This window comes from Onychostoma macrolepis, chromosome 16 (genome assembly GCF_012432095.1).
Source record: "Onychostoma macrolepis isolate SWU-2019 chromosome 16, ASM1243209v1, whole genome shotgun sequence".
NCBI lineage: Eukaryota > Metazoa > Chordata > Actinopteri > Cypriniformes > Cyprinidae > Onychostoma > Onychostoma macrolepis.
In genome coordinates, this window is record NC_081170.1 from 1,074,840 (window position 1) to 1,086,939 (window position 12,100).

General features: G+C 39.4%; 1 protein-coding gene across 1 annotated transcript; it reads right to left on the bottom strand.

Moving 5' to 3' along the window:
• Positions 1-6,782: 6,782 nt before the first annotated feature.
• On the bottom strand, positions 6,783-11,450 carry LOC131521353 (tripartite motif-containing protein 16-like). The gene is made up of 6 exons (XM_058745977.1): positions 10,831-11,450; positions 10,287-10,382; positions 9,973-10,206; positions 8,355-8,502; positions 8,167-8,214; positions 6,783-7,940 (listed from the first exon to the last, which is right to left on the bottom strand). Exons 1-6 carry the CDS (start codon positions 11,401-11,403, stop codon positions 7,396-7,398), a joined length of 1,644 nt encoding a protein of 547 aa, XP_058601960.1. The 5' UTR covers positions 11,404-11,450; the 3' UTR covers positions 6,783-7,395.
• Positions 11,451-12,100: the final 650 nt, after the last annotated feature.

The following is a 12,100-nucleotide window of genomic DNA, read 5'->3' on the forward strand; positions in this document are numbered from 1 at the left end:
TGATGTCGCTTCCCTCAGCCACGAGTCCCAGAGCTGTTGTGCCATCACAAAGGGCCGGCCGCTCTTGCACAGGACCAGCGATCGGAATCGCTGGCGATGTTGCTCTGGGCTTCGGCCGACCCGCTGGAGGATGGCTCTCTTCAGATCATCGAAGACCAGGAGGTTCGGCACGGGCAGTTGCTGCGCAGCCACCTGCGCTTCCCCAGATAACAGTGGTATCAGACGCACCGGCCACTGCTCACGAGGCCACTCCCCAGCTTCCGCGGTTTTCTCAAAGAGATCTAAGAAAGCTTCGGGGTCATCCTGAGACCCCATCTTGTTCAGTGGCAGGTGGGGGGGTGGGGTTGCCTGTGCGGTTGTTTCTGCCCAAACCTCCCGGTTCATCCAGCTCCGGAACGTCTCGCGGTCCTCCTGCTGCGCCTGGAAAACGGCCTGGAAGCGGTGCTCCTGGTCAGTCCGCATGTCCAGCAGCGCCTGGTGTTGTTCTTGGTGGAGGACCGCAAGAGATGAGATGACGTCCGCAAACGGCGTGCTTGTTGGAGTCTGCATGATGGCAGCGTCCCTCCTGCTTCCTTCCCGGGTTTCGGCACCAGTGTAACAAAGTCAAAGTCAATGTGCAGGAAGGAAGAGGACGAGGTCGACTGGGCTGTCACTGGGGGTTTATTTAGCTTTTCTTCTCAACAAAAAGTCGCGCTATCTGCGTTCAATATAACACAATGCATACGCAATATAAAGTCCTGCTCTCCTGAGCAATAGTGGGTTCCACACCCGCACAATCCCCAGCCAGCAGCCCGCAGTCAGCAGTAGGTCTCTCTCTCCCTCTCTGACGTTCCCAGGTGTCTTTTATGCGGTCTCCCCACGCCACTTACTGGAACGAGACACAGGTGTTTGTCATTTGCACTTGACCCACTTACGCACCGCTCGTCTCCCAGCTCTCTCTCCCACTGCAGACCTCGCTGAACCACGCCCCCCTCGCCACAAGGACATAAAATATTACAAATCTAAGTAGAGGGGTGGCCATTTTATTTTCCTCATCCTTAGAGGTAATTATTGTAAAGGTAGAGGAACCGGTACAAGGTCGTCTAATTTTAGTTGAAGCTAAAATCCAAGGTATGCTTTTTTTTCCCTGATAAATATTTGTTCTCCAATGGTGGGACATGAACGTCTTAATTTCTTTAATATTCTGAGCGGGGTTCTTAAAAAATGTTCTAGTGAAGTATATGTTGTTATTGGGGGGGTACTGGAACTGTACTGTGAATTTTACTGAAGATTGAAACACTGAAGAACCTCATATACAGTCTTCAGGCTCATTGTCTAAACTGTTACAAGATTTTAGACTCTTGGATGTGTGGAGACCCCCTACTGATAGACAGTATACATGGGTTAAGGGTTTTGATAATAGAGTCAGTGCTGCACGTTTGGACAGATTTTATGTGTCAAAATGTTTTAGTAATCGAGTAACACAGTGTTGTATTTGTCCTATAGGATTTTCAGATCATCATTTGATTTCTATGACAATTGTTATGTCTAAGTTACCCAAGAAGTCTTCATATTGGCATTTCAATGTTAAGTTGCTGCACGATGCTGTTTTTTTTGCGATAATTTCACAATTATTTGGGAACATTGGAGAAAAAAAAAAAAAGTAGTTTTGAAAATTTAAAGCAGTGGTGGGACATAGGAAAAATTCAAATAAAAATGTTTTGTCAACAGTATACAGCTAATTCTAGTAATAAAGTAAAGAATGTGATTGAGACTCTTGAAAAACAAATTACTTTAATAGAATCTCAGTTGATGGATACATATGACTCTACTTTATATAGTAACTTACAAAAAAAAAGAAAAGAGAATTGAGTTTGGTTTTAAATAAGAGGGTGAAAGGAGCTCTGGTGAGGTCTCGTTTTCTATCTCTGGCAGAAATGGATGCTCCAACTTCTTTTTTCTTAATTTGGAAAGTAGAGTGGTTCAACAGAGACAAATGCCATGTCTTAAGCTTCCTGATGGAAGGGTGACCTCTAATGTTTTGGAAATGAGGAATCATGCCGTGGACTTTTACTCTAATCTTTATGCTGCAGAGAACTGTGACAATGACTGTATGATACAACATTTTCAAGGTCTTCCTCAACTGGATTGTGACTCTAAAATTGCTTTGGATGCAAATATAACATTTAAGGAATTTACTGCTGCTGTTGGAAATATCAATATAGGATGGTCCACTGGAATGGACGGACTGCCAGCAGATTTCTATAAGAGTTTCTGGAGTTGTTTAGACAAGGACCTTTTTGATGTTTTTTTGTGAATGTATAAAGGATGGTGTTTTGCCTACTTCCTGTCAATATGCTGTTTTATCAATGTTGCCAAAAAAAAGGGGGATCTAGCTCTTTTAAGAACTGGCGTCCTGTTGCACTTCTTACATCTGAATACAAAATATTCTCGGAATGCTTGTCAAATAGATTTTAAAAAATTATTTAGAGCTGATTGTACACAAGGATCAGTCGTATTGTGTTCCAAAGAGGTCTATTATGGACAATTAATTTTTAGTACGAGATGTTTTGGATATACTGTATGTAAAGCTTTTAATATGAATCTTGGTTTGGTCTCTTTGGACCAAGAGAAAGCTTTCGACCGTGTTGACCATGATTATCTGTTTAATGTGTTAAAGGTCTTTGGTTTTGGTGACAATTTTGTAAAGTTGATACAATTATTATATACTGATGCTGCTTGTGTGGTTAAGGTGGGGGGGTGGTTTACAGTTTACCAATTGAACCACTGCTTTTTAAACTTCGAGAGAAACTGTCTGGTTTTTATGTGTCTGGTTATTCTTTTGTCTCAAAAATATGTCTTTCTGCCTATGCTGATGATATTACAGTTTTTGTTAATCATAATGAGGATATTAAGAGGCTGTTTGAAGTTCTTAATTGTTATGAGAAAGCTTCATCAGCTAATGTAAACTGGAATAAAAGTGAAGCATTCTGGGTGGGGCAGGGGCAGTGTGAAAATCTCCCACAATTGCTTTTTTGGGTTCAGACAATTTCCAAAAGTTAAACTGGGAGGGTACAGTAGAGAAGGTGTGCACAAAGTTGTCTAGATGGAAATATTTGCTACCTCACCTGTCTTATAGGGGAAGGATATTGGTGACCAATAATTTGGTTGCTTCTACTCTTTGGCACAAGCTAATGGTGTTACAATCACCTGTGGGACTTATAGAAGAAATTCAAAGGAAGCTTGTGAGTTTTTTTTGGTCTGGACAACACTGGATTCACTCTGCTACTTTGTTCCTTCCTGTTCAATTAGGAGGTCAAGGATTGGTGGATATAAAATCCAAAATAATGACTTTCCGTTTGCAGATATTTCAGAGACTATTGTACCATAATAATGCATCCTGGATGAAAACTGCCTTTGCTCTCCTCGGGAGGGCAGGAGGTATGGGACTGGACAAGCATCTGTTCCTAATGCAGCTCCAAGATGACGATCGGGTGGATCTTACATCATTTTATAAGTCAACTCTGGAAGCATGGAAAGTGTTTACTATCACGTGCTCATCAGATGAACCTGCTGGTTTGTGGCTATTTGAGGAACCAGTCTTTTTCAACTCTTTGTTACAATCAAGACTGATGTCTGCCCAGAGTCTGCGCTCACGTTTAATTGCTGCTGGATGCATAAAGCTGGGAAATGTCTTGAGTATTAAAATGGACTGAGTTCTTAGGAACTAATTCTTCCCCTAGAGGCTGTTGGCGGTCCCTATATAAACGACCAATTGACAAACGAACAGGTGACCTCCAATGGAGGATTGTACATGGGGCCATAGCCACAAACAGACACGTGGTGCATCTTAATCCTTCTGTAAGGGTGGGTTGCTCTTTTTGTTCAGAAGTTGAAACAGTTTTTCATTTATTCGTACAGTGTTCTCGGTTAAATGATCTTTTTATGCTTTTATCCCAATGGTTTGCAGGAATTGGTGAAGCTTTCTCTTTTTAAATATTAATTTATGGTCCAAAATATTCAGCAAGTAGGAAAAATATGTTGACTCTATTGTATTGTTTGTCTGGTACAGCAAAATTTGCAATTTGGAAATCTAGGAAAAACTAATTGTTAGGGCAATATTCTTTGAATGTATTGAATAGGTTTATAAGACTGGTGGCAGCTCGTCTTAGGATAGAGCATGCTTATTATAAATTGGTAAAGTGTGTAGAAGTGTTTATAGATGTTTGGGGGATAAATGAGGTTTTATGTACAGTTAATGAAGATGGTGATTTGTTGATTGCTTTTTAAAAAAAAAAAATTTAATGTTTAATTTTTTGGTTTGTGTTTTTGAAAGGTTATTTCTGTGATTGAAAATACTGTGTATTAATAAAGGTGCCTTCAAAATTCTCCTTCTCTCTTTCTCTTTCTCTTTCTCTTTCTTTCTCTCTCTCTCTCATATTTTCACACACACGTTTGTTTCTGAGAATTGTGGGGACTTTCCATAGACTTCATTACTTTTATACTGACCAAACGATATTTTCTGTACCCTAACCCAACTCTAACCCTAAACCTACCCCTTACAGAAAACCTGTTTGCATTGTTACACTTTCAGATAAACATCTTTTACTATTTTTTTCCCCCTCATGGAAAGGCAGGCCACCCTGCCCTCATGGGGACCCCACAATGTCAAAAATAATTCAGGTTTTACTATCCTTGTAGGGACATTTGGTCCCCACAATGTAGCATAAACAAGTACACACACACACACACACACACACTTTTAACATTTTAATTTAATGTCATTTACAGGTTTTAACCACTGATCTATAATAGAATAAATGATTAACTATCTGTACTATTATTAACTAACTAAAAATAAAAACAAATTCCACAGTTAATAATTAAATGTGTGAAGATAAAAACAGTGACTTGTGACACCAGAAGACAAAAAACATAAAACACTGGAAAGGTCCAGAGCTCCATAAGGTGAATAATGAAAAAAATTTATTGACTGTGATCATCTGAATGAAAGGTAATTATGATAGATGTGACACTACATTAAAAACTAAATCAACACAAACAGAGTTTGAGAAAAGCATAGAAACAAATGGTCACTCAGGACTCACACACACACACACACACACACTGATCTTACTGTCTATATGTGACCCTGGACCACAAAACCAGTCTTAAGTCACTGGGGTATATTTGTAGCAATAGCCAAAAATACATCGTATGGGTCAAAATTACTGATTTTTCTTTTATGCCAAAAATAATTAGGTCATAATCCTAATAATCATTAAGTAAAGATCATGGTCCATGAAGATATTTTGTAAATTTTCTACCGTAAATATATAAACACTTAATTATTGATTAGTAATATGGGTAACACTTTATAATAACTGCACACTATGAATCATTAGTTAATCATTAGTAAATAGTCAATTCATTATTTATAAAGCATTGTTACAACATTAATAGGCATTAGTAAGCAGTTTATAAAAACAGCTATAAATGTTTTGTTCTTGAGCATATCTGTAATGTTTAATAACTGTATTTTCATACTTTATTAATGATCAATTTATCATTTCTAAATTATTACGTTATTTACAAACCAGTTATTTAGGAGTTGTCAGTGGTTCATAAGATCATTTAGAAAGTGTAAGTAAATGATTAATAAACTATTTAAATGTAGCTGAGTAAAACTGAGCTAGACAATGACATCTCTGAATTCAATAATGAAATGCCTTTAACTGAAAATTGAGTGTTTAATCTTATCATTAGACATTACTGTAACAGGGCTGACGAGACATGAGACGTGCGGATCCATCTGCAAGCTTTTATTTATAGGCATGGTCAAATACAGGCAGGGTAGAGGAATGGCAAACAGGTATGGCAGAGACAAGACGAAGAGTAATCCTAGGGCAAGCAAAGGTCGACGATAGGCGAACAGAATCCGGTGGGCAAGGCAGAGAGATAATCCAGGGAACACGGGCTAGAATCAAACACGGGAAAACAATCCAAGACAGGCAGGGGAACAATAGGAAAACTAACAGGGGCTCTGAGAGTTGCTACAGCTAGGGGAGCAGTAAACGCAAACAATACTCGGCAGTGTGGTAGAGAAAGTCCAGGGTTTAAATAAGGTGTGTGATCCGTGTGTGCGTGGGATCAGGTGTGCGTGTGATTAGTGCCTACAGCTGTGTGCTCAATTAGTGCAATGGATAATGGGAAATTGAGTCCAGTGTGCTGTGTGCTGTGAGAGTCCATGTGGTGAGTGGGTGACCTCTAGTGGTGAATGAATGGGAGTGCAGACCGGATTCGTGACAATTACTGACACTCTATCCTCTAATTTGATACTGTTAAGTGCTTTGACACAATCTGTATTGTTAAAAGCGCTATATAAATAAAGGTGACTTGACTTGACTTGTACATTTATAAATCTTATTATGTAGACACATGATAATAGTTGCTCAGTGTGTTAATAAATGCTTTATTAACACATATTCCTGCTGTAATTATAAAACATTTAGTAGTTGCCAGTCATCTATTTTTGTGAGCTCATCTAAAGTGAGGACTATTCATACCTTGTAAAGCATTTACAAAGGAGATTTAAAGGCTCATTTATCTTCCAAACAGACAAGTTAAACAAACACAACACAGAGGGATACAGAACACAGAAATATTTTTTTCAAGATGCAAAAATTAAACTGTACAACTGTTCAACTAAAAAGAAAAATTAAAGTGTACAGTTGGACAGTTTCATTTTTTTTTATTATCTTGAAATAAATATTTTTGAGTTCTGTATCCCTCTGTGTTGTGTTTGTTTATTTTTTCTGTTAGGAAGATAACTGAGCCTTTAAATCTCCTTTGTAATAGATATGCTTATAAATCAAGAACAAGGTATTTATAGCTGTATTTATAAACTGCTTACTAATGACTATTAATGTTGGGACAATGCTTTATAAAGGATGAACTGACTATTTACTAATGCTTACCTAATGATTCATAGCCTGCAGTTATTATAAAGTGTTACCGTAATATGCATTGCTAAGAACTTAATTTGGACAACTTTAAAGGCGATCTTTTCAATATTTGTATTTTTTTTTTGGACCCTCAGATTCCAGTTTTTCAAAATGTTGTATTTCAGCCAAATATTGTCCGATCTTAACAAACCATAAATCAATGGAAAGCTTATTGGTTTGACTTTCAGATGATGTATACATCTCAATTTCGAAAAATTGACCCTTATGACTGGTTTTGTGGTCCAGGGTCACATATGAGGATTACACACATATATTCTGACATGTTATTTCACTGATAGAAGTTTAGCTGCAGCATTAATGTCATGAAGAGAAAAGAAAAGACTCTATAACATCTCATTGTTACTGATTCATCATGCAGCTCTAAGCATTATATGTAGAATCTCTCATCTATCTATTCTGATTCATCAACAATATTTCTCAGTTTCAAAGATGATCCGGTTCCAAATCCAAACCCAGGATAGAGCGGCTGAGTGAATGTGGTCTGGACTGTGTGGATGAGGTTCATTGTGTCAGAGACGCTGTAGAAGGACAGAGTTCCTGCACTGTGATCCACAAACACTCCTATTCTCCTGATGATGGACTTCACAGGGAGAACAGTCTGTATCTTATTGTGCCAGAATACGTATCTGGAGGAAGGGCAGCATAAACTCCAGGACTGATCATTATGTCCAAACATACACTCATTACCCACTCCCTTCCTGCTGATGCTCTTATATGATACTGATACACGCACACCTCTATCTCCACTGCACTCCAGCTCCCAGTAACAGCGTCCACACACACTCTCTCTACACAACACCTGACGCCAATAATCAAATCTGTCTGGATGATCAAGATACGACTGAGCTGTGAAAGTGCCAGTAATCACTCTGTTGTTCTCAGACAGACGGAGGCGTTTATGTGCTGTGTTCAGATCCAGAGTGAGCTGATGGGAATCTGATGGAGATAAAACACATCAGAATCAGGAATTATGAATCTGTTTGATCTTTTCATGTAGCTGAACTCTTCATGTTCAGTGTATCATCAGTGTCTCAGTACAGATGAACACATATCTGTGCAAATCATCATTTACATCATCAATTATAAAACTCTTCTTTCACCTTCTACAGAAGAACATGAACACACTCAGTGAGTTTTTCTGCTTGTTTTCTTACTGACTTACATCGTAGGAAGTCCTTCCTGGTCCTGGGAACACTGTTGGTGAGTGTGACTGTGGAAATCAACAGACATGAACAGTGTGATTCTCATGATCCTGCATCCATTCCTAACACATTTCTAATATGATGTTCTCCATGATATGAGATGATGATGGACTCATTTCTGAGAGCAGATGAATCTGCAGGACTTTACCTCTGTCTGAGATCTTCTTGAGCTCCTCTTTGAAGAAATCGTCCAGTTTGTCTCTCAGCTGATGGACAGATTCTCTCAGATCATCAGAAATGAAGAGATCGTCACTTACTTCTGTAGTTTCAGGAGGTGCTGAGAGAGACTGGAAAATCTACAGAAAACAGAAATCAGAACTCATCAACTCCACACTTCACCCAATAACCTGCACCAACATCAGATTTAACTGATCTTTAGTAACTCCAGCACTTTCAGAGCATTAGCTTCATTCATCTCATATTTATTATATCTCATCAGAGCTACAGATTCTAGTATTTTCCACTTACACTATATGTGAACTTTCTAGGAAATAGTTGTGATGATAAAACATCTGCTAAGAACATAAATGTCCATCTAACAGCTCAAGCACATCAGTGGAGTCTCATTGTAGGGTTGAGTAGATTTGCTCAGGAATACCAGCTCAAAGGCTACATTTAGATTGACCATTATTTATAACTTTAGAGTGTATTCACACCAGGAACGTCTGCTAGTTCACTTGCTTTGGTCCAGACCAAATACTTTTTTTTCTTTTCTATTTTATTTTTATTAATTTTTTTTTGTGCAGTTTGCTTTCACACTGCGCTTTTTGCAAGTGAACCAGAAATTGTCCATTCATTGGTTCACCCATTCAACCGTACCAGAGTTTGTTTGGAAGTGGACCGAGACCACCTCTTCAGCTGGCTCTCGGTACGGTTGTTTGGTCCGCACCCGAGTGTGATTGCTGTATTCACACCTGCCCAAAAGATCCGCACCAAAGGGGGAAACAAACTTGAGTTCGATTCAATCAAACCAGATGAGACAGGTGTGAATACACCCTTAGAGTGGTTAGAGACATTGAATCTTCACAAAGACCTTTAAGACACAATCAGGTTTGGCTTGGTTTCTACACACTGAAACATTGCTAATATACAGCTTCTCTTTATGTTTGGGGCCTTCATGGTCAAATTCAGGCCAATAAAAATCTATTTGATCAGGTTTGAGGATCATCTGATCCAATTTTGATGAACGATACTCAAAATCGGTACTATCGAGTCTACTGATTTCACCATGATGTAGTGAATCAAAAGGAGAAATTAGGTAAAAAAAAAAAAAAAAGTTGAGATGTAAGTGAAGTTTGCTCTAGTGATGTTACAGCTAAATATATCTTCCAGAAGAAAGAGCTCAGTACGGAGCCCTGTACATGACATGTAAGAAAAATAAATAAATCGAGTGCACGTTTTAGTAAATCGTCCCTTCGATTTGCTAAATTGTGTGCTCGATTTGCTAATTCGTTCCCTCGATTTATAAATCGTGTGCACAATTTATAAATCGAGGGAACAAAATAGTAAACTGTGCACACAATTTAGCCTACGTCTTTTTTTTTTCCTGCATGTCATGTGCGGGGCTCTGTAGCTCAGAGCAATGGTTCCTAAAATATTTTCAGAGCCATTTGTAAGTGGCGTCTCTTTCAAATGAAGATGATCAGATGAGAGTCTGACTGATGATTATATAATAAGACACTCATGAAATGTTTCTCTGTGAGTCTCGTGTCACAGCAGGATCTGCTCAAGTCCACTATGACCCTGTTCTTCTAGATCTGTGTTACCTGCAGGAACTGGATGTGATCCTGTGTGTGTGAAAGCTGCTCCAGCTCAGCGTCTCTCCTCCTCAGATCATTGATCTCCTGCTCCAGTCGCTCCAGTCGTCCTTCAGCTCGACTCTCTGCGTGCTTTTCCTGATCTCTGATCAGCTGTATCAGCTCAGAGCGGCTTCTCTCAATGGAGCGCATGAGCTCAGTAAAGATCCTCTCACTGTCCTCCACTGCTGTCTGTGCAGAGCGCTGTTAGGACACACAGTGATTCAGGCTTCAGTGAGTCTGAACTGAGACTGAGACAAACTTCTCTTCTTCTCCAGACTCACCTTCTGAGACTCCACAGCCTCTCTCAGCTGCTGGAGATCTTTCTCTCTCTGCTGGATTCTCTGCTGGAACGTCTTCTGCGTCTCCATCAGCTGCTTCTGCAGGACAAATGGATGATAGTGAATCTGACAGAAAACCATCATGTGAACAGATGAATCCAGTAAAAGTGGAGCTGATAACAAATGGCTGTAGGTTCAAACTCCAGAAGGGATGATCGGTTACAATCATTGAAAAATTAATTATGATGAATATTAAGGCCCATTTCACACTGCAAGTGTAAGTATCATGAAAGTGAAAATTGAGTGTTTAATCTTATCATTATACATTACTGACACTCTATCCTCCAATTTGATACTGTTAAGTGCTTTGACACAATCTGTATTGTAAAAGCGCTATATAAATAAAGGTGACTTGACTTGACTTGAAACTGAAATAGACAGAGCTTCACACTGACAGTGTTTCTGTGTAATTAAGCTGCAGCTCTACACAGAAAATAAACAGACTATTGGATCACTACACTGAGAATTTATCGCTAGTTTTAAATACCTGTTTCTCTGTCCTCTGTGCTGCAGCTGAGACAGTGTCGTGGTTTTTATGTTCATCCATCGTACACAGCACACATATACATTTCTGGTCAGTGCGACAGAAAACCTCAAGGAGCTTCTCGTGTTTCTGGCAGATCATCTCCTGCAGTCGTCCAGTGGCATCAGTCAAATTGTGTCTCTTTCCTTTAAACCAACTCTCATGTTGTTCGAGGTGATTCTGACAGTAAGAGTTCAGACACACCAGACAGGACTTGATGGCTTTGTATTTTCTTCCAGTACAGACGTCACACTGGACATCTCCAGCTCCAGCATCACAGTCAGCAGAACGTTTCCTCTTGTTTAGTTTCTCCACCACTTCAGCCAGCATGGTGTTTCTAGCTAAAGCAGGTCTTGGACTGAAGGTCTGTCTGCACTGAGGGCAGCTGTAGACTCTCATCTGATCCTCCTGATCCCAGCAGCCTGTAATACAGCTCTTACAGTAACTGTGTCCACACTGGATGGTCACTGGATCCTTCAGGAGATCCTGACACACTGGACACAAGAAATTATCCTGAAAAACTCTGGCTTCTGCCATTTTACTGCTTGAATACAAAGACACAAACACACAACAGCTCAACCACACTTCAGTTTCTCTTTCCCTGAACACGTGTTTCCTGGTTCTGTGTTTGAGTAAAACAGTTGTGTCTGTGAGTCTGTAAAGCAGGTTCCTCTTCCTAATTATATATGCAGACATTATGATTGTTTAGTAGTTTCCACTTTTTTGTTGTATCTTGTATTATAAAAGGAAAAGGTGGAAATTAACCATTTTCAATAAAAAATAAACTCAAGATGAAGGCACACCCATTTACAGCAGCAAATATGGTGGCTGCATTTACACTTGGCATTAATATGCGATCACCATGATCTGATCAAGCAGATTAGATCATCAGTCAATCGGACACGGCGCCTTTACATTTTGCAACATCAAATGACTTCTCTATCTGGATAACAGATTAGACCTGTCTTTCCTGCACAATATTTTAATAAGTCTGCAGATATGGCACAGTGCAAAGTTGATCTGAAGTGATGTTTTTTTTTTTAATGCCAACTGGCGTGGGGGAAATGCACATACTTTACAGAGAATGAGTGGTTCTGCAACTTTCAGGTACTTTCCTCCATCATTCTTCTGACAGTTTGGGAGAGAGTGTGCGGGGTTTTTCATTATGTTGACTTGCGAATGAAGACATGATGACTCGTTTTCATAACGTGTGAACATATCCCCTATCGTATTC

Coding starts and splice junctions, on each gene's coding strand:
- LOC131521353 (XM_058745977.1), bottom strand. CDS start 11,403: ATGGCAGAAGCCAGAGTTTTTCAGGATAATTTCTTGTGTCCAGTGTGT. Junction 10,383..10,830: donor CACAGAGGACAGAGAAACAG/GTATTTAAAACT, acceptor TTTGTCCTGCAG/AAGCAGCTGATGGAGACGCA. Junction 10,207..10,286: donor AGGCTGTGGAGTCTCAGAAG/GTGAGTCTGGAG, acceptor GTGTCCTAACAG/CGCTCTGCACAGACAGCAGT.